Genomic DNA, 24,508 nt, shown 5'->3' on the forward strand with positions numbered 1-24,508 from the left:
CACATGCAACTTTCAACTTCCCGTCTTTTAATGGCGAACAAAACCGCTCCATCTTCCCCCCGCCTCTGTCTCTGTGCTCCGACCACTCACCCTGGCTCCTTTCGCTGCAGCCTCCACCGTCGTATGCGGAAGGCCTCCAACAAAATGCCGCCGCTTCCTCCGCCTGGAAACCTATCGAAGGCCGGTTCCGCGACAGATCTCGTTAAGGCGTTTCTTATGCAGGTAATCAAGCCGTCGAGTCAAGATCTCCAGAGAAGGAGGAATTTCCAGCCTAAGCCTTCTCGATTCTGTAATGCTGCTTCCGACTATGGATTGGCGGTTTCTTGATCGTGAATCGCGTACGTATATACGTAATGATTCTCTTTGTCGTACGTCTCTGTTTTCCGAGGGAATTTTGCGTGTTGTTTAGGTGAAAGCGTAATTCAAACCGATGATTAAGCGTTCGCTTCTTTTTTTTATTTATGACGAGGTGGATGATGATGAATTCGCTTGTGAAATCTGAGAGACGTTTTTTGATTTGATAGATGTTCGATTAATTTATTGAATTGTTGATGAAGATCAAAGAGTGATCTCAGTAGTTTGTTGCTCTGCTTGATTGCACTGAAGTGAATTTGATTTGTACATAATTGGCGGACGGCTCTTCCAAATGTTGTTGCGTTTAGTCATGTTAGTGAATTTGAGTAGCCAATTTAGTGCACTTTCATCTTAGCTTCTATAGTTTTAAGATTTTGAATCCTTTACCACTTCAAACCAAAATTAGGGCCAAATATTGATGGGCTGAGGTAGAACGGGATGGTTCCCCGTCTTCATTCCCTTCCCATTTCATTCACAATTTGTGCGAAATTTCTCAATTAATATCATGAAGATTAAGGTGGAGAATTTTCGAAGATCAATCCCATAGTTTTTATTATCATTATTATTTTTTAAATAAAATATTTTTTGGAAAAAAATGTATGAAAATGTTCCATTTGTAGGATTTTTTTTTTTTTTTTTGCAAAATTTCTTTATAAAAAAAAACAATATTTTATAAAAGTTATAAAAAAAAACAATATTTTATAAAAGTTTTAACTTAGATTTTATTATATAATAAAAAAAAAATCTTGTATTACTTGAATTTTCATCTAAATAAGTGATTTTGTGAAATTTCAATTTTCATATGAAATTCTAATTTTTTTTCTCTAAAAATTGATTCGAAACCTTTATAAAAGGTTAAGAGTAAGACATATTTTTCTATAATTTAGTTTGATTTTTTTTATTTTTTATGTGTCTTAAAAAAAACATCAAAAAGTGAAAAGACAAGATATCAATGTGAGCAATACAAGATAATAAAAATAAATAAATTAATTAAAATACTATTTTAGCTAATATAGTTTGAAATTCATTTTATTTTTTATGGACCATTTTTTTTTTTTGTAAAATTTTTTTCTTTATTATTTTTGTTTGTGATTAAAATTATTTAATAGTATCAAATTTTAAGTTTTGTAGAAAGTAAATGATTAAATTTCAATATTTGAAAATAAATGGGATGAAATAAAATAAAGTTATTTTAACCAAATAAATAAGAAATTATAATAACTTGGTAATTCGAGAATTTTTGCTTCAGGTAACCCTTTGCTGCGCCGCCTCTCAAGTACCCGAGTTTTCCCGGTCTCCACCGGCAGTATTGAGTTTATTGGCGAAAATCTGAGATCAAAGCTTTGGGTCGTGAGGGTTACAGCGCCGCTCACTATGTTCAATGATACGCCCTCTTCTTTTTCACATCCGACGCGTCTCCACTCTCCCCCTCCCAACGCAGGACAACTTCAAATCAATCCTTTTCCAATGCAACAAAACGATCCTTCAACTCACCAAACTTGGCCGACTCACCGAGGCCCGAGACGTCTTCGAATCCATGTCTCAGCGAGATTCAGTCTCTTGGAACTCGATGATTGCTGGGTATGCACAGAACGGACTTTTGCGCGAAGCAAAAGCGCTTTTCGATGCGTTTCGAGGGAAAAATGTGAGGACTTGGACAATTTTGTTGACGGGGTATGCGAGACATGGGCTTATACATGACGCTGTGACTGTTTTTGAGTCGATGCCGGAGAGGAATATTGTTTCTTGGAATGCGATGATTAGTGGGTATGTGCAAATTGGTGACTTGAGGACTGCGCGGAAGCTGTTCGACGAAATGCCCGAGAGAAATGTTGTGTCGTGGAATCAGATAATAACTGGGTATTGTCATTCTGGTTTGGTTGTTGAGGCTCGTGAGCTTTTTGATCGGATGGTGGAGCGGAACTCTGTATCATGGATGGTTATGATGTCTGGGTATGTTGGGATTTGTGAGTATCGAGAAGCTTGGCGTGTGTTTTCTAGGATGCTGAGGAGTGGGGCGAGGCCTGATCAGGCAACTTTTGTGGTTGCTTTCTCCACGGTTGCTTGGTTGGATAATTTGGAGTTGCTTGGGAATTTGAGAACAATGGCTGTAAAGGTTGGTTATGAGAGTGATGTTCTTGTGGGGACATCAATTCTTAATGCCTATACAAGGAGTGGAAGTTTAGGGCCTGCATATCAGTTCTTCGAGGCAATGCCGGAGAAGAACGAATATTCATGGACAACAATGATCTCAGCTTTCTCTCAGTGTGATAAGTTAAACGATGCCATTGCCTTGTATGAGCGAACTTCTCAGAAAAGTGTTGCCATTCAAACAGCGATTATCACTGCCTTTGCTCAGAAGGGAAGGATTCAGGAGGCCAGGAATAAGTTTGAGGAGATTGTGAAGCCTAATGTGGTTGCTTGGAATGCTATGATTGCTGCATATGCGCACAATGGAATGCTTGAAGAAGCAAAGGATACTTTCTTGAGAATGCCAGTGCGTAATGCAGTTTCCTGGGCTGCCATTATCGCTGGTCTTGCACAAAATGGTCAAAGCATTGAGGCTTTGGAATTGTTTTCTGATCTTCAGAGATCAGGAACTGTACCTAATCATTCAACCTTCACCAGTGCTCTCTTTGCTTGTTCAAATATTGGATTTGTAGAGGTTGGTAGGCAGATTCATGCTCTCTCCATCAAAATGAGGTGCCAATTTAATTTATTTGTGGGGAATGGATTGATCTCAATGTATGCCAAATGTAAGGACATCAATGATGTTGTTCTGTTATTTAACACTATGAAAAGTAAAGACACTGTGTCTTGGAACTCTCTGATCAGTGGGTTTGTGGAGAACAATATGTTGGATGATGCATGGAAGGCTTTTGAAAGGATGCCAGAGCGTGATGTTGTGTCTTGGACTTCCATTATATCAGCTTATGAGAAAGCCGGGTTGGAGGATGTCGCGTTTGGATTGTTCCATGACATGGTCTCTGTAGGGACAACGCCAAATGAATCGACCATTTCCGCCCTCCTTTCTGCCTGTGCATCGCTTGGTACTACTAAGCTTGGGGAACAAATTCATGCCTCGACATACAAACTTGGGCTTAATTCTTGTCTGATTGTGTGTAATGCTGTGATAACAATGTATTTCAAGTGTGGTAGTCTAGAAGGAATTTCTGTTTTCAAAGAGATGTTCGATCGAGACACGGTTACTTGGAATGCCGTGTTAGTTGGCTTTGCACAGAATGGACTAGGAAAAGAGGCTATTGAGATTTTTAAACAAATGGAAGCTGTAGGAATTTTGCCCAACGAAATTACGTTCATTGGTGTTCTGTGTGCCTGCAGCCATGCTGGATTAGTTGATGAAGGCTGGAAGTATTTTAGTTCCATGAATCATCATGGAATTACCCCATCAGTTGAGCATTATACATGCATGGTTGATATCCTTGGCAGGGCTGGAAAGCTTTCCGATGCCGAAGCTCTCATCGAAAACATGCCGGTAAATCAGGATAGTGTGATATGGGAGGCACTTCTTGGTGCCTGTAGGATCCATGGTAATATAGAACTTGCTCAAAGAGTTGCTGAAAGGCTACTTAGCATGGGAACTAGCAGGCATGGAACATATGTTATACTATCTAACATCTATTCATGTAAAGGTCTGTGGGAGAAGGTTTCGGAAATCGAAAACACGATGAAGAACAAGGAGGTTGCTAAAGAACCAGGAGCCAGTTGGATTCAGATCAGGTGCAGAATACACTATTTTCTTACCAAGGACGATTCTCACGACGAGATCGAAGAGATTCATTCATGCTTGAAAGTGTTACTAGAACGGCTTACTCTGGCAGGTTATGTGCCTGAGACAAATTTTGTGCTTCATGATGTGGAAGATGAACAAAAACTAGATGAGCTTCTATATCATAGTGAGAAGCTTGCTCTTGCTTATGGTATCTTAAACACACCTATCGGTGCGCCGATTCATATCACGAAGAATCTTCGGATTTGTGGAGACTGTCATACCTTCATGAAATTCGTCTCTCAAGTCACAAATCGAAAGATAATCATAAGAGATGGGTATGGGTTCCACCATTTTCTTGATGGGTCATGTAACTGCAGGGATTACTGGTAAGGTATAGCTGTACAGAAGACAGAACATTCAAACTTAATTATTGGCTCCAAACTCATTTTCTTATATCATTCTTATAATTCAACTGGGCATGACACTACCAGTTGATCAACAGAAATTGGAAGTATCAACTCTGTGGAACATGCTGCATCCTATGGTGAAGTTTTTGAGTTACTGACTGAGGTAAACAACACGAATCTTCTCGCTTTTTTCTTTTTTTTGTTCTTTCAATGTAACATGCTCTATTTTTTGAGATCAGTCTAGGGCAAGTTATATGTTTCAAGATTGTAAACTACATACCTTTCGAAGTGTTTGATCAGAAAGAGTAGAGTTTGCATTTAACAACAGTAAATTTACATCCCAAGGGCTCAATCTTTCATATTGTAGTAAAATGATCATTCCATTAGATGAAATATGGACCAAATGGAACTTAATTCCTTCTTACAAGATGAACATTCATAAGAGAGATTCACTCACTTCTGCAAAATTGCAGCAGCTCTGTAGTATCACATAACTCTCTAGCAATGCTGCTATAAAACAAAACTATCCTTTTCATACCTCAAGTCAAGCCATTGGCGATGCAGGCGTGGACGTTAAGACCGCGCCAAATAAAACTAGCTCGGAAGAATCGGTCAAGTATTATGCAAAAATCTACTCTTGGAGTACTGAAAAAATGAGTTACTGGGACTGATTGCTTACGCTGTAAACATTTCCAATCAATCCAAGGATACCAACAATGACAGCCATAACTAGCATAAACCATGATATGAGCTTCTCTGTTGCGTTCAAGCTCCTATGCCCACTCTGCTTGCATAGCTTTAAGGCAATAACTGAGGGTAATATGAAGCCTAGCGACACTGCTGTTGTTGCCCCTGTAAACTTAAAGGCCGTCCAAATGTTAGGAATCATGGTTGAACCCATATAAATCAGCGCCAACAAAACTACTGTCAAGGCCAAAGACCTCTTCCTGCTCTCTGCAAGTGGTGCTGATCCCTCGAATACTAAGGTGTCAACTGTTTGTCGTAACGAGAAATGAGCAACTGGAAAAACAAAAACTAAATGAAGAACATAACCAACTCGAACAATGTAATTTAACGCGGAGCTGAATCGAATTCCCAAGTCCCTGTCGAAGTTGGTCAACACGTCTGCCTCGGTATCGTTCCCAAAGAGTAAATAACCAGATATGGCAGTCAAAGCATAAACTACAATGCATATCACAGTTGTGATCCTCCCAACCGTATTCATCCTCTGTGGAGACCGTGCTTCGAGCTCGTTGTATATCGGTGGGACGTTGAAATGGCAAACATAAGCATTGGTCATAATTGGAACCACCACAAGGAGGTCTAAGATCGCCTTCTTCGATCCAAAATCAGGACTCATTCTTGGAGGATCAATTTGTCCTTCAAAAAGCTTAATCAATGCTATGGCACAAGCAATAATAACAAAGACAACTGCGAGCGCGACCGAAGCAGCCGACGTCAAGCTCAAGGAGTCGATCTTATTCAAAGCACAAAGGGGTGCTAGAAAAACAACCAAAACAACCAAAACCAGAAGCTTCCTATGATCCCAAAATCCATGTCCTAACCACTGATCAAAAACCCCAATATGACGAACAGAACCAGACATAACATCCCCCATAATAATCAAATAAACAACCAAAATACCAGCATTGTTCACAATTATACAGATTTCAGTCAGGACCTTCATGGATTTCCCAAATGCACACTGAACAACCTCCCCATATGACGAAGACTTGGATATAACCATAAATCTCACTAACAATTCAACGCTAAACTCAGATAAAATACCAATCAAAACTATCAAAACTAACCCGGAAACCACTCCAAGAACTTTCATGGTGGCAGGTAGAGCCATAATCCCAGCTCCAACAATCGTAGTCGTTAGGTTAAAAACAGCCCCGGAAATCCCCGATCCACCTCGAGCCTCCCCATTGATAAGCGGATGGAAATTGACATCAAACTCAAGATCATCGAATCGATCATTAGAATGATTCGGAGCAGCCGATCCGGGAGTTTGAACATCAATCTGGGATTGCAATTCAACGTACCTTGTGTTGCTATCCATTTCGATGCATAAACGTTGAACAATTTATGCAACGACAAAAATCAAGGAGAAAAATGACATCGACATTGTCCAATCCCAGAGAGAAAACAGTTGAGGAGATTCATCCAACAAGAAAGCAATTGAAATTGAAACTTCTTCTTTCTCCGATTAAAATCAAACGGAAAAACCGAAATCTCAGGGTCAATGGTCCACCATCGTCTGTTTCTCGTCGTTGCTTAATCAGATTTGAACAACGTCAAAAATGGGAATTTGAGGATCGGAAGGAATTGTTAATGGTGGAGTTTTCAACAGGATCTTGTTCCCTCCTCAGAGCTCCGAAGATTTTAAAAAAAGAATGTTCAATTTTTTTCAGTCCATCTCAAAATTGAAATCAGGATTTCATTTATTTTAAGCCAGTTCCCGCGGCCTACATATATATGATGATGACGACGACGACGACGTGGCATAATCTTATTACCAAACATAAATATTATTTGTTTATATAAAATTGTATTCTAATGCAACAATTAATATAATAATTAGATTCTTAAAAATCTTTATTTCCAGACGTCCCATATAATTTTAATCTTAAATATAATGTACAAATTCTTAATAATTATAAAAACTATTGGTTATTTTTAAACGATTATTTTATGAAATTATTTGTATATGACATTTTACACAGAGATCTAAAATTGTACAGGGACAAGAGAGATGATGAACATAATCTCTGATCTCCGACCCGACTACTCCAACTAGCTATCAGAAACAGAGATGAATAATAGAATTTTCAACCCTAATGAGCTATTCGGGAACAGATGTGAAGATTATAATTTCTAATTCTGACTAGCTATCAAAAACGAAGATGAGGAATATAATCTTCGATCCTAACTTGAAAATGATGAAGCATTCCTCCTCCCTGGTGGTCTAGTTAGATGTCCTTCAAGGCCACTGTTGCAAATTTGAAAAGATTGTTTTCCGTTTAAATAATCTCCTACCCCAATTAGCCATCACGAACAAAGATGAAAAATATGATCTCAAATCCCGACTAGCTAACAGTGAAGAATTTTTTCTCAGTAATCTAGTAACCGTTAGATGTCCTTTATAGCCACCGTTACCATTATTCTCCATTCAAACAAAGATTTTCCACCTCGTCCAAGACGACTTCAGCAATGGTAACTAAATAATTACAAATCTCAAAATAAATTTATTAAAATTTAGAGAATAAATTGTAATAAAATAACTCATTACAAACTAAAAGCTTATTTAATTTTGTAATCCTTTTGATAATAAATTATTTTAAAAAAATGGAAGAGCATCCATTTCCAGTTTTGTACATCAAACTGAACAGATAATCAAATAAACTTAATCTGCATTATTCACATTTCCACTTTTTCTGCCATGGATTGCATTGCAAGCTTTCTGCAATTCTTGTCCAATTTTTGCAATGAACTTGATTGAAAAGAAAGCCTTTTAGTAGACTCAACCAAGAACACTTGGTCTCTCAAAAGCTCATGGCCTGAAACAAATGCAAAACTATGTGCAGTTTGAAAAGAACTTGCCTGGATATATTATTATTTACAAGTCTGCCTCTCTATGGCAGAGGGAATCACAGGACATCTCTTCTTCATACCTCTACTCAGGTCGGAAACTCACTAGATTCGGGAGGTCGGTCATTTGAAGCTTCTTAATGTCGCTTGCCGAAACCCGGCAGGCCTCCAGCGTCAACTGCTTTAAATTTTTCAGAGTTTTCAGATTCTGCAGTCCCGCAGAGGTGATTCTCGAGTTCGAGATGCTTAAAGAAACCAACCCCGTTAAACCTGCATTTACAGAGCATATAGATTTCAAAGGTAGAATGAAAATGAAACCAATCTCTTTCAAAAGAGGAGAGCATTCATTGTGTTCATCAAATCGATAAAGACGCATAAACACGAGTTGCCGAGCAACATACAAAAATGTAGAACTGTTAACGAGTTTAAACGCAGTACCTGAGATTAGCTCCAAGGTTTTATCAGTCAGATTGCAGTTTTGTGACAGATTAAGCACCATCAAGGAAGACAGGTCCTTGATGTTCTTTACACCAGCATCAGTCAATCCTCCGCCACATATTTCGAGTGACTGCAGGTTCTTAAAGTCTGCTCACCAAAAGGAGATCCCACACAAATCAAAAACTTCCTATGACATTTACAAGTTCCAATTCAAATTGTATAATTCAACCAATAAGATCAAAAGATTACTCTACGAACTAAAACTTTATATAACTTTTCAGAGTTTCGCAAACGAAACATCGTAAAATATATGTTTCATTCTGGAAACAGAGGAATATTTGAATGTGACTGTACACATACTTCGTAAATAGTTCGTTCCAGAGTCTGTAATGCGAGCTCCAAAAAGATCCAGATGAGTCAATCCCACTAAACCTGCAAAAGAGGAATAAAAAGGCACCATCATATCATACAGGATGAACTTCAAAAGGCCTCCATAATGAGAGCATCGTTATAAGCATAATTACCAGTTAGGGAAGCAAGTCCAATGTCTGTGATTTGGCGAGCATCCAAATTCAGTGATTTTAGAGATGAGAGTCCAGACAGCTTTTTTAAACCACCGTCTGTAACTCCGGTGAATGAGAGATTCAAATTCTCGAGTTTAAACAAACCTACAACATAACAGATCGATGGTTGTAAAAGCCAAGCGTAACGAGGTTTGGATGACACTAAAAGGTCGGAACAAAGTACAGGCAAATCGTCGTTTGGACTATATCGTTAAAAGTGGGTACGTGATGAAGCTTACAGCATAACGTACCAAGGGAAACAACATTTTCAACATTCATAGCGTATAACGGAACATAAAAAAAAGAAAGCCGACAATAAAGGAAAAAATGGTCTCCAGTCGAGTAAAATAAGATCGAAATGATTATTTCAAAAGGCTTTGTCACTAAAGTCAACATAGAAGCAAAGAACTGAACAGGGGACCAAGCATCACTCAAAGCTTACAGTTTAAATGGAAAAACATCAATAACATTCCCTTCTGCTTTTACTTTGAAAACCAAAAGGCAATCTAATTTTTCTGTTCATATGATCAAAGAACTAAGACCATCATCAGACGGTACCTACAGGATTCTGAACACATAACCCATCAGTAAACAGTCAACAGCCAACAGTCATCTGTCTTTTGATATATTTGATTGTTTCTCAAATGATCGCTCGAATTTGTAAATAGAATACAAGATTAACAAAAACTGATTAGGTAAAAAAAATAAAAATAAAAACCAATATATTGTCAAGGTAGTGCCAATGTCTAACCAGATAGGTGGCGCAGACCATTGCTCCCAACATCAGTGTCAGACAACTCCAAACATTTCAAACGGTGGAGAGCTGAAACATTAGCAGAAATTTTTAGCAATTAATTGGCACAAAAAAGGTAAAGTAGATAAAATAAGCCATAGGGAACACAGGGACAGAACTATGCGCGGATAAATGTGTTGGTAAAGGCGAGGTACTACACTACATGAAGGAACACTGTCAAATCAGGTATAAAGCTTACAGTTAAATCATAGGAGGAGGGGTATCAAATTTTGATGAACCATCTAAAATGCTACCCTTTATACCAAACTGCACTGAGGTAATGATATTTTTGGCATAATTAAGATGGAAAATAAAAAAGGAACAAAAGGAACCCGGTTTCTTTATAATCCGTTTGTTTTAAGTGTTCTGTTTTTGAAAATTGTGTTTGTTTCCTCCCAGTTTCTTTATGATCGTTTTCATTTCTCTTAAGAACAGATTTGAATTCCTATCCTGGTTCCAACAACAAAATCAAGTTCCTGAAAACTGAAGTATTTCAGTTTCGAAAACTTGGTTTGGATTTTGAAAACTTTGAAAAAGAAATAGATAACAAAACAAAGAAGTAATAGGTGAAAAGTAGCGTCTATAAACTTTGTTTCAAAAACCAAAAACCAAATGGTCCAGCAAACTAGAGGTCAGGTGTTCGTAGCTACAGAAATATTAAGGAAGATTTAACTACAGTTTTCGTAACATGGTCAAACAAGAACAGAGAGTAAACAAAATTGCAACAACATGAAAGAGAGATGTTAGAAGTTTAAATGTAAACCTTTCAAGCTAACCAAGCCATTATCCCCAATCTTGCATGAATCCAAGTTCAAGCTCTCCAAATTCGTCAGACCTGTTTTGTTGAAAATTTCATAAATTTAAAAATATACAAGTAACTAAATTTATAAAGAAAAATGACTCAGCTCAGGAGATTATTATGCAATTTCATTTATTGGTAAATACTTCATAAGCTTTGCAAACTTAAAATCGTCATAACATTGTAAACTTGTTGAGCAGAAAATAAAATTTTAATTACGAACAATGTCTTGTGAATATCAGTGGCAGGGCGCTGATGGGCAGACAGCTACCCTTGCAGCTTCATTGGCATTAAGAAAATATAAAATGAGGTTTTAATACGGATTCAAAAAGGATTTCAGAAGGTAAACCAACCTTTCAAGTGGACCAAACAATCATCTGTTATGTCATTGAACCCCAAGTTCAATATTCTCAAGGCCCCAAGCCCTGTAGAAAAAGTAGTCCATCATAAGTACGACCACTCCCACACGAGCATGAGAGAAGAGGTATAATACTGAAACGAACAAGGACGAGCAATTTCATGAAATGAATCTGGTTGAAACTTACTAGAAAAATTCTCGCTTCCATCATCAGTTATAAGACATCTGCTAAGATTCAAATATTGAAGGGCACCAAGAGCTGAGCAAAAGGGCACCCAAGTTCAGTATGGTATGATAAACTGAATATAAATACATATTTTGGCCTCCAATTTTGAAAAAACGTTCCAAATGAAGAATGCAGTGTCTATTATTGACTGTATGTCGTGTAAACACTTGAAAAATAGACCGATTAAATTACTAGCACCCTGAAAAGGATAAACAGGTGTCGAGAATAATAACCTGAGAGAGTGTTTAAACAAGCAGCTGTAACTGGACAACCCTCTAAGTTCAGTAGTGAAAGTTCGTGCAGTCCTGCAATGCAAAGAAGACATAATCGACAAAGTCATTTATAGAAGCAAAGTCATAAGGTCAAGCAAAACAAAGATTATGGATAACCTGCTACATAAAACATTGGGAAATAGATAATATGCATGATATAAATCAAAAGGAATAGAACATGGGATAAGCATATGTCAACACTATAAAACCTCGAGCTCTGTTAGCTTCCCTAGCAGCCCTAAAAAAATACAACCTGAACACTAAGGATAAAGAACGCCCTTATATTGAGCATTCGAATAAAAATAAATGGGCAATGGTACCTCCTACCTCCCAAGTATGTAATACCAGTATCGGTAACCTTACTGCATGAAATTTGTAATCCTTTCAAGTTTGTTAGCCCTGACGAGTATAAGAAATAATCAGTTACAAAACGAAAATATGTACACGAAAAGGTTAGCAGAATTATTTAATCATAAAATAACACCACATTCAACCAAAGTTACTTTAAGGAGATAAACTGAAAAAAATAATAACTCAACAGCATTTTTTTTTTCTTCTATGAGAAAGAAATAGAACCGTATATGAAATATCTACAACATATAATAGAGACTAAATCCTGGGAAAGTATAATTACCAGAGAGAGGCTTCATATCAGAATCTGTGATGCCATTACACCATTTGATATTGAGAGATTCTAACTTCGTTAATCCTGAGAAAGTGTAAATATCAAAATTATACGTCGCCATTTCCACTAATTTTCTATAGCTTAAAAGAACTTTCATTAAGAATAATGCAAGCATTAGAGATGCTATGAACATATATTTGAACAGCTTCCCTCGAGTATTAAAACAGCTCACCTTCACTAATATAAATAATAAAGCACATTTCTGTGTAAGCCCCCAATTAGGAATAATCAATTATTATAACAAACAAGCCGCTAAACGAATGTTTAAGGTTCTCTTTTAGCAGATAAATAGATAATCAAAACGCTTGGACGATTACAAAGCTTATTTCCTGGGGACTACATTCTACTTGAAGCTAAAGCAATCTGGACATGGATATAATTTTTGTCCGGCAATATTCCTTCCAGAAAAAAATACTTCAAGAAGTAGAAAGTACCTTGGAGATGAACAAGGCCACCATGAATGCCAGGACATTTCTCAAGGTCCAATCTGATCAAATTAACAAGATGAGCAAAGACACTCATCCCTTGAGCGGTAATTTCATTGTTTTTCCTAAAACTCAAACTTGTCAACCTTGAGAGGCCTGAAAGATTTACTCATCATGATTAAACAAAGTAAAAAAAGACCCTCACTCTCTGTGCACCGAAACGAGAATCAGATTGAAAATAATTGGATATATACCTCCGATATGCGCCAGTCCTTGATCTGATATTTGTTCACAGAAGTTTAAATCTAAGGATTGGAGATTTGAGCAATTCCTGAGGTGCATCAATCCATCATCGGATACATCTGAGCCAGAAATATCCACAGAAAGTACAGAAGATCCTTGTGAGGAGATGATATCCATCCAAGCATCATTCACCCCTGAATATTCGCCAAAGTGAAAATCCTGAAAGTACACAGTATATTCCTTACATTATATATTTATAGCAATTCAATTGGTTCAAAAGAAACTTCGAAAATACTACTAGATTGATACCAACTAATGAAACAGTTGACTCTCAGTTACCTGGAGAGCACAATTCCGAAAAGCTTCGATTGAAAGATCAGTTAGACGCTGGGAATACACCAATTCATTGAGGATCAGCTGACTAATATCCCTCGGGAACATCTCAAAGCTATCATATTGATCTATATCCTATTATCCAAAGAAACACAAAGAAATTAGCCATGATATACAAAAACAACCACTACATGAACACCAGAAAACATTAACCTCACACAAAAAGGTAGTGAAAATGGTGTACCTTGCATATTCTCTGGATGCACAAGTTCATAAGAGAACAGCATTTCGCTCTTCCAGGATCAATATCTACAAAAGGACGAGAAAATGATGTTGCCAACCATTTGGAACTCCCACTTTTGCAATATTTTCCAGATACTCCTCTAGGGAAACTATCTTCATTATCCAGCTGGTCTCTCTTCCTAGAACAAGCTCCCCCCATCGACAAGATATCCCGTAATCAATATATGTCATAAAAACGTCAACAGAACACAATTGTTGCCATGCAATAACCAAAAAGAACAAATGCACGTTACTTCGCCCTGCCAGAATAGAGCATAGCAACAATCTCAACAACACGTCCAAGCATAAATATAAGAAAGCACAATAGATTGCAACTTGATGAACTTCTTATGATTATGCTCATCTGACATTTCTAAACATGATTTCTTGAAGTCAGCCATGTCAGTTCTCGATACTTTCAAACTAACAACATCTCATGGACTATTCTTCATCGAAATGGAAAAAACATACTGAAATTTCACGTGATCAATCTCACTCTGCAGCAAGAGTGAAGAACAAAAAACACTTGAATGAGTAAAATCAAATAAGAACATAAAAAACATTCAAACATGGAATTAAAACACGAGAAAACCCCTGATCGCACCACTTAAAATGCAAAATCCCTCGTTTTAGAGACGATCAAACGACTGAAGAACATCATCAAGCTCTTAAAAATCACTTTAGCCCTTCATCGTCGATCAAAACTCCTCCAATCCACCAAGGAAAGATTAAAACATTCTAAAAGAAAATACAACTGATCAACAGGAAAAAGAAAAAAAGAAACAAACTATCATGAACAGAAAAAAGAAAAGAACAGAACGACGATCATACCTCAACATGATCAGACTGAATACATTAACCGAAAAGGAAAAACAAAACGATTCCGAGAAGGAGGAGGCTGAGAATAAATGAAAAAGAAAAAGAAAAATCAAACGCAGTCTTCAGCGCAAATGGATTTTTATTTTTCTTTTTTCTGTTTTTTCTTCTTCGGAAGTGGAGAGCTACAATTAGACGAAGAACAAGAGTGAAGAAGGGGTCCGGAAATAATAGAAAGAAAGTATGACGTGTCACAAGCCGAACCAGACTCCAAAGCAACAGATGTTTGACACGTGTAGTCTTGGGAGAGATGGTGGCTCGGCGTTAGGTGTGCTTCGTTTGATGAGATAAGAAGGCGGGGGTGTGGGTCCCACTTAGGGGTTTAGCTAATATCTATTTTAGTTTATTTTAATTTCCATATTTTAAAAAAAAAGTTTGATTTGATTTTTTTCCTTTCTTGAATAATTGATATGATTTATTTATTTTCTTTTTACTAATTAATTTGATTTTTTTTTATTTTAGTTTTTTAATCCATTTCTATTATCATAATTTCAGGACAATATTAAAATTTTCAAAATATTGTGATATATTTGTCAAAGATTTTCTTTTGTAGGTAAATTTATTTTACATAAAAACAAAAAAAAAAATAGTCACTTTAAAAAAAATTAAAATAGATAATAATTTTAGAATATTCTGTGTACGAATATAGAAAATATATTTTTTTTTTTTTCTGTTGAAACATGTCTTTCTTAATACATTAGTACTATTTAAGTGAATAATACAAATAGATAATTTAAAATGTGAAAACGACGTCGTCCACGTTGGATTATTTTGGACCAAATATCATAATTGACAAGAAGAGATGTATTTGCAATTGTGGGGCTTACAAATATTCAACTTTATGGTTATGTGTACGTTTTAGTTTTTTTTATTTTTTATTTTATTTATTTTTTTTAATCTTCATTATTATTTAATCTAAGGGAGAGGTTAGGGTACTAGGGTCCAACGGGATCACGGCTAGGGTCCCACTAGGATCCAACAAGATTGGAGCTAGGGTCCAACGGGATAAGGGCTGGAGTCTCGGTAGGATCCAACAGGATCAGAGTTAGAGTCTTGCTAGGATCCAACGAGATCAGGCCTAAGGTCCTGCTAGTGTCTAATAGTACCGACTCAATTAGAGAAATTTTATTTAAATAGATAACGAAAGAGAAAGCTAGAAATTTATTTGGTTAAGTACGGTAATAAGAACCAAATTTATAATTTAACCCAAATAATATTTTATTTATTAATTTTATAAAAATAAATCTAATAAATTATTTTTATCAAATTGGAAAACTATAATAGAAATTAGGAATCAAGTAATTGGGGAAGGTCAAGTTAAATTACTAATAGCTCCACCGGCTGATAGACGGTTTTGCAGTCAGAATTTCAGAAGACTCGGTTGGTTGTTTCCTTCCGCCCACCGCTGCCGTTTTTCTCGTCGGTGACCCTCCACCGACCAATCTCCCTCCGTGTGTCAGTACTTTTTGCTAGTCTCGATCATCCATATCACTTTCTCCATTTGGTTCTTATTCGAATCCTGACAACGAAGAAGTAGAGGAGTGATCTACCTCCCGTGGAACAGGTTCGAGTAAATTGTAGTTTTTTTTTTTGCCTTTTGATAATGTTTGTGGGTTCTTTATGTTGAATCATTTGTCTACTAAGTTCTTCGGTTCATGTATTTCACTTTAAATCTGTCTCTGGTTGGTTTGAACTGGAATGGGATTGTATTTCGAACCCTAATCGGGAGAATCTAATTCGAGAAACTTGTTATTGTTGGTATCTGCATTTGAGGTTTTTTGTTTGGCTACTTGTAATTATTATCTGCGTGTAATATGAAATCTAATGGTTTCTAGGTTTAGCTGCGAAGTGTCTAGGGATTGGATTTATGATTGTCTTTTGATTATTTTTGGGCGCAGAGAGGGGATTCTATGATGGATGTAGTAATGAAGGATGAAAAAAGCATGGAAGAAGAAGAGGATTATGTTGAATATGTTCCCGTGGCAAAGCGTAGAGCAATGGAAGCTCAAAAGATTCTTATGCGCAAGGGCAAGGCTTCTGCTCTTGAGGAAGAGCTGGAGAAATCAAGACTTGCTGAAGCTAAACCTAGTCTCCTTGTAAAAGCGTCTCAGATGAAGCGTGACCAGCCAGAAGTTAGTCCAACTGAGCAGATTGTTCAGCAGGAGAAGGAGATGATTGAGCACTTATCTGATCGTAAGACTCTAATGTCGGTTCGAGAATTAGCAAAAGGAATTACTTACACAGAGCCATTATTAACTGGATGGAAGCCACCACTGCCTATCAGGAGGATGCCGAGAAAGGCGTGTGATTTGATTCGCAAACAATGGCACATTATAGTTGATGGTGACAATATTCCACCGCCAATTAAAAATTTCAAGGACATGAGACTCCCAGAACCAGTTTTGAAGAAGTTGAAAGAAAAGGGAATTGTGCAGCCTACTCCCATTCAGGTCCAAGGTTTACCGGTAATTTTATCTGGTCGAGATATGATTGGGATTGCATTTACGGGTTCGGGAAAGACCCTAGTTTTTGTTCTTCCTTTGATAATGATTGCACTACAAGAAGAGGTCATGATGCCAATTGTTTCTGGGGAAGGGCCTTTTGGTTTGATTATTTGTCCTTCAAGAGAGCTTGCTAGACAGACCTACGAAGTGGTGGAACAATTTTTAATTCCCATGAAGGAGGCTGGATATCCTGAACTAAGGCCTTTACTCTGTATAGGTGGAGTGGATATGAGATCACAAATAGAGATTGTGAAGAAGGGTGTTCATATTGTTGTTGCAACCCCTGGGAGATTGAAGGACATGTTGGCAAAAAAGAAAATGAACCTTGACAATTGCAGGTAAATTATTTCTTCAGTTTCTATTACATCATTTGGGTTAGACTCTCTGAAAACGAATTTGAAATGGACTAGCCAACTTATGATAGCAAGTAGGAACATAACTTATCGATATTATCTCTCGTGTGGAAATCGTCAATTGTTTGGCAAAGAAATCCATGCTTGCTGCCCTTCTCGCTATAAACTTCTTTTGTATGGTTATGTTTGTAGATAATTTTGTTGTTAAACGTCAACTTGTTTCCGATGACTTATTTTAGCTGATGCAAACTGATGATTACTTTACGTTCTCAATTTAGTTTTCCTCTTGGTTGAAAATAATGATACAAATGCTGCTATTGTCATAGGTATCTTACCTTAGATGAGGCTGATAGATTGGTGGATCTGGGTTTTGAGGACGATATAAGGGAAGTTTTCGATCATTTCAAGGCGCAACGCCAAACTCTCTTATTTTCGGCCACAATGCCTACCAAAATTCAAAATTTTGCACGAAGTGCCCTGGTAAAGCCTGTAACTGTTAACGTGGGAAGAGCTGGAGCTGCAAATCTTGATGTTATCCAGGAGGTCGAGTACGTGAAACAAGAGGCGAAAATTGTTTACTTGCTCGAGTGCCTGCAGAAAACTCCACCTCCAGTTTTGATATTTTGTGAGAATAAAGCCGACGTCGATGACATTCACGAGTACCTTCTCTTGAAAGGTGTTGAAGCAGTGGCAATTCATGGAGGAAAAGATCAGGAAGAGAGAGAGTATGCTATATCATCCTTTAAGGCAAGCAAGAAAGATGTATTAGTTGCTACTGATGTTGCATCAAAGGGTTTAGATTTTCCAGACATTCAGCACGTTATCAATTACGATATGCCAGCTGAAATCGAGAACTATGTCCATAGGATAGGACGAACTGGACGGTGTGGTAAAACAGGAATTGCAACAACTTTCATAAACAAGAATCAAAGCGAAACAACTCTCCTTGATTTGAAGCACCTTCTGCAAGAAGCAAAACAGAGGATTCCACCAGTGTTGGCTGAGCTAAACGATCCAATGGAGGATGTCGAAGCGATCACCAATGCCAGCGGAGTCAAGGGTTGTGCTTATTGTGGCGGTCTTGGTCACCGTATCCGTGACTGCCCCAAGTTAGAACACCAGAAAAGCATGGCAATTGCAAGTTCTAGAAGAGATTATTTTGGATCAGGTGGTTACAGAGGAGAAATTTGAGAAAGCTAAGAACAGAATGGATATTTTTGTTTGGTTTCCCATTTACTCTCCACGGATTGTACCTGTACAAACTGATAAGTTATTAATGGTTATAATGTTCCAATGAAATCATGCAGTTTACTTGGTGGATGTCAATACGTTCTTTTGTCTGCGTTGATTTTATCTCAGTTACACTGACACATGATTGACAATCAGTGTTATTTATCTTTGCAACAGGACATCATTAATTGACATTATTGACTCTGTTTCTTACAAATATAGAAAAGGATTGTCTGTGAGTATAAACTATTACAGATTTCTGTAACAGATGAAAAGACACAAATGTGTGCATTCTGGTCTAAGTTCAGAATGGAACATCAAGCTTCACGGTTTGCAGTCGAGACTCGTCGAGTTCAACTTTTTTTCTGAGAGTAAATTGGAAGGCTTAGCCTAACAGATCAATAGCTAGCTAGTCCACTGGAACTTCTACATCCATTTTTATGCCTGAATTACCAAGAACCTGCGAGAAAATTATGAAGTCGTCCAGCGTTACGACATCGTTCAGCGTTAAAAAACTACTACTCGTGAAAAGCTAGTACCTTAATGAAGTCGTCCGGCGTTAAATGAGAGTTTCTGGTATAGCCTGCTTCTAGTAATAGTTGGCACAAGACTTGCTGCAAGGAAAGAGACAAAGGTAAGATAAATTCTTATACTCCTGATTGATCTGTGTGGTCTAACAGGACATTTTGTTTATGAAGGTGAAAGAAACAATGTGAACACAAAGCAAAAGAAACATATTTGAAATGTTCCTTTCGAGCAGCGTAAATGCTCGTGTTATCTATGCACAACCAGCATATCATCATTCATCCAAAAATGAACTTCGTTTCTAGTCGATTACTCGATACACCGATAATTGAATGGATTGATGTTTCAGAGGCTTTATTTGCTATGTATCACACTAAATAAATCACATTGCATTCTCAGATAACAATAAGATGGAGAGGGAGTAAGGGAAGGAAGAAGCCATGCCTCTCTCTGCTTGTCGGAGATGAATGGACCCGACAAATCCCGGAGCACTTCAATGATATCATCGAACGACACCTTGCCATTGCTGTCTGCATCGTATACCTTGAAAATAACTAAAATGAAGACATAGTAGCAACAATTAGTAAGGAATAACAACTGTCTCAAACCGAGTTTTGTGCAGTGACTGAACTCTTGATAGAGTGTTTCAAAGTCATGATAGTTGAAGTAGATATCATGGTAAAAGTTTCTCCATATTAAGTCATCAAACTTATAATCCATGACATCTCGGTTGTTTTAGTGACAACTTATAACAACCCAAACCCCCCGCTAGCAGATATTGTCCTATTTGTGATTTCCCTTTTAGGCTTCCTCTCAAGGTTTTTAAAACCCGTCTAATAGGGAGAGGTTTCCACACCCGTATAAAGAATGTTTCGTTCTCCTCCTCAACCGATGTGGGATCTCACAATCCACCCTCCCTCGGGGCCCAGCGTCCTCACTAGCACTCATTTCGATGTGGGACCCCTCAATCCACCCCCCTTCGGGGCTCAACGTCCTTGCTGGCACACCGTCTCATGTCCACCCCTTTTGGAGCTCAGCCTCTTCGCTGACGCATCGTTCGGTGTCTGGCTCTGATACCATTTGTAACAGCCCAAGCCCACAGCTAGCAAATATTGTCCTCTTTAGACTTTCTCTTTCGGGCTTCCCCTCAAGATTTTTAAAACACGTCTGCTAGGGAGAAGTTTCCACACTCTTATAAACAATGTTTCGCTCTCCTCCCCAACCGACGTAGGATCTCACACAACTTACGCTAGCCCATCTTAGATATCATGAATTATAACTCATACGTCGGGAGAGGAATTTCCACCGGTAATTGAGAGGGGAATGATGGGAATGACGAAAACGTTTTCCCCTTCCTTTATAACATTATTGACCATATTATCAAGGAATCTCTGACATTTTAAATGAACAAACCAGGAGAAAACAGCAGAAACACAAGCACTTACATTCAATCTTATGGTGCATAGTAGCTTTAGCACTGAATACAGACAAGAAAGCCACAAAATCCTTAAAATTCAAACCATCAACCATCTTGAGCAGCCGCTGAAGAACACAGTAAAACAAAAGACACCACTGATATAACCAACCCACAAGAAGCACACAAAAACAGATTCAAGTTCAAAGTTGAATGATGAACCAAGAAAAAGAAACCTGAGAAAGTGGATTCATAGCAAATTCAGGAACTGAGAGGAACTCATCAGCTGAAATAAACCCCTTAGCATTTCTATCAAGTTGGCAGAATCTCTGATATAAGGACACTATTTCCTGTTGGGAGACTGTCATAAACAGAGCAAAAACCAACAGAAAGTAAGCCAAAATCAACCACGAACAAGAACAAATGAAGAAATAGTATAAATCAACCCACAAAGTTTGTCGCAGTGTTCTTGAACTTCTTCAATATCATACTGAGTAAGCATCGATGAGGCATTCCCCATGAATTCTCTATCCAAATGTCCAATTTCTACACAAACCCCATAAAACCCATCATTCAAATCAATCTTCAAACACAGAAACAGTATAAACACTCCCAAATTTGATGGGTAATCTGAAATTAGAACAAATGGGTAAAAGGGAAATAAGGGCAAACCTGAAAACCGAAGCTGATCGGATGATAATGGGCAATATCCAAATTGGGGTTTCTTTTTAGAACCAACGGAGCTGCGGCTTTCACATTGACATCATCGAGACTCCAAAAATCAGAGATGAGTTTTTTTTTTGCCCTTTCTTTGGTGTTGTCTAAGGCGACGAAGATCAAACCCCTGGATCCTGTTCTAAATTGAGCGTAAAATTTGAGTATTTTTGTTATGAGTCGTAAAATTTACTGAAATTAATTGATTTTTATGAACGGAATGAACCTTCAATGCTCTTTTGAGTCGTGATGATGTAAGGTTTCGGTGAGGAATAAATTATGATGACTTATTTAGCTCAAATGTTTTAATTCTTACATGAATCTCTTCTCTAAGAAATTACTTCAAATGTTTTTCTTTTTTGCTTTTATTCATTGATCAAACGATGGGTAAATATTTTACCGACTAGATAAGTAAAACTTAGAATACGAGCTCAAAAGGTAAATATTCTAGAACTTAAAAAATTTCAATCAAAACCAGTCCTAAAATTTGAGTCATATACTTAATTCTAGTTAGAAATCGATGATCCCGATGGTGAATGATAAATTTCAACTAGAAATTAATATTTATGGTCAAAATGAAGAATCTCGTCCACAAAATGATGAATTTCGATAATCTATTAAATATAAAATTCAAGATTCAAAAATTTATAAACGCTAAATTGAAAGTTTAGAAGCACAAATATAGGTGAGTTTCCGTACATATTGATTCATTAACGACCGAACGGAAAATGCTTGCTTCTACTCTTTCTCTCCGAGCTATGAACTATGTTTGTCTAGCTCTGTGACATCCTTGGGGAGTGAAGGGATAGGTGGAACAAGAGGGCAGAATGGATCATCAATCACAGGGTGGAAATTGACTCCATTCGGAAGACTTTCTTTTCCACAGGGATTGCATGCCTGGATTAATCACTTCATGGTAGAGAACACGAAGGATGAACGATGATCGACCTACCTCAATTTTGTATTAGGTTACTCTCTAATATTTGCTCCTTCAAATTCTTAGTCATTAAACAATCTCTCTTTTCTTTATTTTTTTCGAGTAGCTAACCAGCAAAAACGTTGACCTCGAAAAATTATGTGCATCCAACATTTTCTCATTTTGATAGTCATTATAATCATTTCTGTATGTTGATCGGAAAAATTTTGAACGGCCTAAAGAGTATTTAACCATTACTAAACCAGAGTGAATGAATCAGTCGTGTTATATTATCAAAAACTAATCAAAATGAGCTAGAAGAACGAAAGTTGAATGACCTCAAGACGGAGAATTATTTATAATTACATTGTATGCCTTAATTATTATTATTGACTCTCTAATAAATAATTCGTTTACCGTACAATTTTAACCTAAGTCCTTTTTAGACTTGTGAGAGTGTTGGACCTCGCTCTTTAAACCCTAAAACAATAATTAACAAAACTACTCATCTTTTTACTTTATATGCCTATGAGTTGCCGGCTCATTCTTCAACAGACACGCGGTCAGTGTCCTGGTCTCCTTCCACTGTTTGGAAGCTTACAGTTTCATGTTCTATTTCACTCTTCGATGGGGGTTCTTTTCACCCTTCCCTCACGGTACAACTTCACTATCGGTCATCCAGGAGTATTTAGCCTTGCAAGGTGGTCCTTGTTGATTCACACGGAATTCCACGTGTCCCATGCTATTCGGGTCAGAGCGTAAGCTAGTGATGCTTTCAGCTACTAGACTCTCGCCATCTAGAGTGCAACACTCCACTGCTTCACCGACGCTTGTATTGCTCTCTCACAACCCCGTTTTCACAGTTTAAGTTACTCCCATTTGGAAAGAAGTGAATTCCATCTCGTGAAATTTATGTTCCAAACTTTCTGAATGACTTAAGTCTCCAAAATGATAGGTTTATTGAATCATTTACAAAAGTTACTTTTAAGTTGAAAATTAAGATAGAGTAACATATTAAATTAATTAATTAATTTTAATAATATTTTTGCTTTTTCTTTAGTTACTTTAATTAATTTTAATAATTTAATTAAATTAACTGATTGTTATTAGTTAATTTAGTTTTATTGAGTGAAATTATTAAATAATTTCAACCAATTAAATTATGATTTAATTTTTATATTATAAATAATATGCCTCAATTTTAGGTCTGTGTGTTTATTTAGCAATCACTATTAACAACTATTCTCAATAAATGATTTTAATAAAATTTTACAAATCTATAATTTAAAGATCACATCCTTTTTCTATGCACGTGAAAGTCAAGTGAGATTTGTCCAACATCAATAACAAAAATAATAAAGTAAATGGTGGTTGGTCGTCCTGACATTTCTTCTCTCAAAACATAAATGAAGACGGTGTCTTTGATAAACAGAAGAAATATTTTTCGTTTACGTAGAAAAATGTAAATTTGCGACAAGTACTACATCAACGGTGTGTCAATAGCGTGCAGGTTTGTCTATTTTGCATATCACTTCAAGATTGGTAAACAAAAGAAATATTTTTCATTCATTAATAATTTTTATTTCTATAGAAAACTCGTGAATTTATTTTATTGAATATTTAAATTTGCAACAAAATACAAAATCAGCGGTGCGTCGGTGGCGTGTAGTTATATCTATTTTGTTGATTACTTCGTTTTTTCAATAAATAAATTTAAGTACGTGAAAGTCAATCATTAATAATAATAATTAAAAAAAAAATAGTTAAATTCGAGGATAGACTTAATTTGGTGGAACATGGTCCACTTAGCCATTATATTTTGTGGTTGGTTTTGGGGTTCTTCGAGCCACCTTCCTTTGAAAAGGCATCCAACCACACCGCACCAGCCACCAGGACCCGAAGCCACCACTTTTTGACTTTTTCACGGACCAAATCGGTCCTTTTGTTTTTTTCTTTTTCTTTTTTCCTTAAAAATAATAAAAAAAGAAAACCCTGGTGGGCCATCTTCAATCCTCAGCCATCCGATTAAGATACCCGATCTAGAAGATAAGGCATCGTTTGGGCAGATGTTCCTTTCGTGGGTCAGGGTCACTCCATATTCAAGTACTGCCCTTTTTTTTAATGGGTATTATTGTAATATCACCATTTTTTTTTATTCTTTTTCAAATTTTTTATTTAAATTATTTCCCACGTATTTAATATCTTTTTAAATTAATAAAAATGGTCAGACATCAAATTGAATTTGAATTCTAATTTTTTTTTAAAGTACAAATTTTATTACACGAAATTAAATGGTTAGGATCAAACTTATTAATTTATTTATTAAACTCTAATTTTTAATACCTTATCATTCTCTTCACGCAACCATAAAGAAAAAGGAAATGGGAATTTGAAGGACTCCACCAATCTTACTCAAAACAAAAGCATTTTGATGGAAAATGGGAATACTCTTTTTGCTTTTACGCTATATT

General features: G+C 36.8%; 5 protein-coding genes and 1 long non-coding RNA gene across 9 annotated transcripts; 3 read left to right on the top strand and 3 right to left on the bottom strand.

Moving 5' to 3' along the window:
* The first annotated feature begins 1,596 nt into the window (after positions 1-1,596).
* LOC111461023 (pentatricopeptide repeat-containing protein At4g02750-like) lies at positions 1,597-4,816 on the top strand. Its single transcript, XM_023104451.1, has one exon. The coding sequence runs from the start codon at positions 1,736-1,738 to the stop codon at positions 4,475-4,477; it is 2,742 nt and encodes a 913-aa protein (XP_022960219.1). The 5' UTR covers positions 1,597-1,735; the 3' UTR covers positions 4,478-4,816.
* On the bottom strand, positions 4,688-6,925 carry LOC111461028 (amino acid transporter AVT6E-like). The gene has a single exon (XM_023104459.1). It carries the CDS (start codon positions 6,557-6,559, stop codon positions 5,153-5,155), a length of 1,407 nt encoding a protein of 468 aa, XP_022960227.1. The 5' UTR covers positions 6,560-6,925; the 3' UTR covers positions 4,688-5,152.
* LOC111461026 (DEAD-box ATP-dependent RNA helicase 35-like) lies at positions 6,329-18,563 on the top strand. 2 transcript variants are annotated; one of them, XM_023104453.1, is made up of 4 exons: positions 6,329-6,339; positions 15,742-15,945; positions 16,280-17,223; positions 17,565-18,563. In XM_023104453.1, the coding sequence occupies exons 3-4, from the start codon at positions 16,292-16,294 to the stop codon at positions 18,427-18,429; spliced, it is 1,797 nt and encodes a 598-aa protein (XP_022960221.1). In that variant the 5' UTR covers positions 6,329-6,339; positions 15,742-15,945; positions 16,280-16,291; the 3' UTR covers positions 18,430-18,563. The 2 variants fall into 2 exon arrangements, with proteins under 2 accessions (XP_022960221.1, XP_022960222.1); XM_023104454.1 differs by lacking the exon at positions 6,329-6,339 and having other exon boundaries at positions 15,706-15,951.
* LOC111461027 (F-box/LRR-repeat protein 20-like) lies at positions 7,813-14,521 on the bottom strand. 3 transcript variants are annotated; one of them, XM_023104458.1, is made up of 16 exons: positions 14,337-14,521; positions 13,468-13,645; positions 13,230-13,358; positions 12,902-13,109; positions 12,657-12,803; positions 12,172-12,246; positions 11,865-11,936; positions 11,499-11,570; positions 11,227-11,298; positions 11,035-11,106; positions 10,646-10,717; positions 9,841-9,912; positions 9,051-9,194; positions 8,887-8,958; positions 8,527-8,673; positions 7,813-8,358 (listed from the first exon to the last, which is right to left on the bottom strand). In XM_023104458.1, the coding sequence occupies exons 1-16, from the start codon at positions 14,342-14,344 to the stop codon at positions 8,174-8,176; spliced, it is 1,725 nt and encodes a 574-aa protein (XP_022960226.1). In that variant the 5' UTR covers positions 14,345-14,521; the 3' UTR covers positions 7,813-8,173. The 3 variants fall into 3 exon arrangements, with proteins under 3 accessions (XP_022960226.1, XP_022960224.1, XP_022960225.1); XM_023104456.1 differs by having other exon boundaries at positions 13,468-13,765; XM_023104457.1 differs by lacking the exon at positions 14,337-14,521 and adding an exon at positions 13,875-14,096 and having other exon boundaries at positions 13,468-13,765.
* Positions 18,564-18,627: 64 nt separating the features above from the next.
* LOC111461029 (calcineurin subunit B-like) lies at positions 18,628-21,324 on the bottom strand. The gene is made up of 7 exons (XM_023104460.1): positions 21,080-21,324; positions 20,858-20,953; positions 20,644-20,768; positions 20,439-20,535; positions 19,438-19,547; positions 19,008-19,082; positions 18,628-18,928 (listed from the first exon to the last, which is right to left on the bottom strand). Exons 2-7 carry the CDS (start codon positions 20,925-20,927, stop codon positions 18,878-18,880), a joined length of 528 nt encoding a protein of 175 aa, XP_022960228.1. The 5' UTR covers positions 20,928-20,953; positions 21,080-21,324; the 3' UTR covers positions 18,628-18,877.
* On the top strand, positions 19,027-19,738 carry LOC111461030. Its single transcript, XR_002713518.1, has 2 exons — positions 19,027-19,102; positions 19,393-19,738. It is a non-coding gene; the product is annotated as an uncharacterized LOC111461030 (long non-coding RNA).
* Positions 21,325-24,508: the final 3,184 nt, after the last annotated feature.

Source organism: Cucurbita moschata, unplaced genomic scaffold, assembly GCF_002738365.1.
Source record: "Cucurbita moschata cultivar Rifu unplaced genomic scaffold, Cmos_1.0 Cmo_Scf00024, whole genome shotgun sequence".
Classification (NCBI taxonomy): domain Eukaryota; kingdom Viridiplantae; phylum Streptophyta; class Magnoliopsida; order Cucurbitales; family Cucurbitaceae; genus Cucurbita; species Cucurbita moschata.

Excerpts from the sequence above, each read along its gene's own strand:
- LOC111461026 (XM_023104453.1), top strand. The coding sequence starts at position 16,292 with ATGATGGATGTAGTAATGAAGGATGAAAAAAGCATGGAAGAAGAAGAG. Across the intron at positions 17,224-17,564 it reads ATGAACCTTGACAATTGCAG|GTATCTTACCTTAGATGAGG; the intron begins GTAAATTATTTC and ends CTATTGTCATAG.
- LOC111461023 (XM_023104451.1), top strand. The coding sequence starts at position 1,736 with ATGATACGCCCTCTTCTTTTTCACATCCGACGCGTCTCCACTCTCCCC.
- LOC111461029 (XM_023104460.1), bottom strand. The coding sequence starts at position 20,927 with ATGGGGAATGCCTCATCGATGCTTACTCAGTATGATATTGAAGAAGTT. Across the intron at positions 20,769-20,857 it reads AGAACACTGCGACAAACTTT|TCTCCCAACAGGAAATAGTG; the intron begins GTGGGTTGATTT and ends TGTTTATGACAG. Across the intron at positions 19,083-19,437 it reads TCTCCGACAAGCAGAGAGAG|CAAGTCTTGTGCCAACTATT; the intron begins GCATGGCTTCTT and ends CTTTCCTTGCAG.
- LOC111461027 (XM_023104456.1), bottom strand. The coding sequence starts at position 13,665 with ATGGGGGGAGCTTGTTCTAGGAAGAGAGACCAGCTGGATAATGAAGAT. Across the intron at positions 11,937-12,171 it reads TGATATGAAGCCTCTCTCTG|GGCTAACAAACTTGAAAGGA; the intron begins GTAATTATACTT and ends TATACTCGTCAG. Across the intron at positions 8,674-8,886 it reads TGGAACGAACTATTTACGAA|ACTTTAAGAACCTGCAGTCA; the intron begins GTATGTGTACAG and ends TTTGGTGAGCAG.
- LOC111461028 (XM_023104459.1), bottom strand. The coding sequence starts at position 6,559 with ATGGATAGCAACACAAGGTACGTTGAATTGCAATCCCAGATTGATGTT.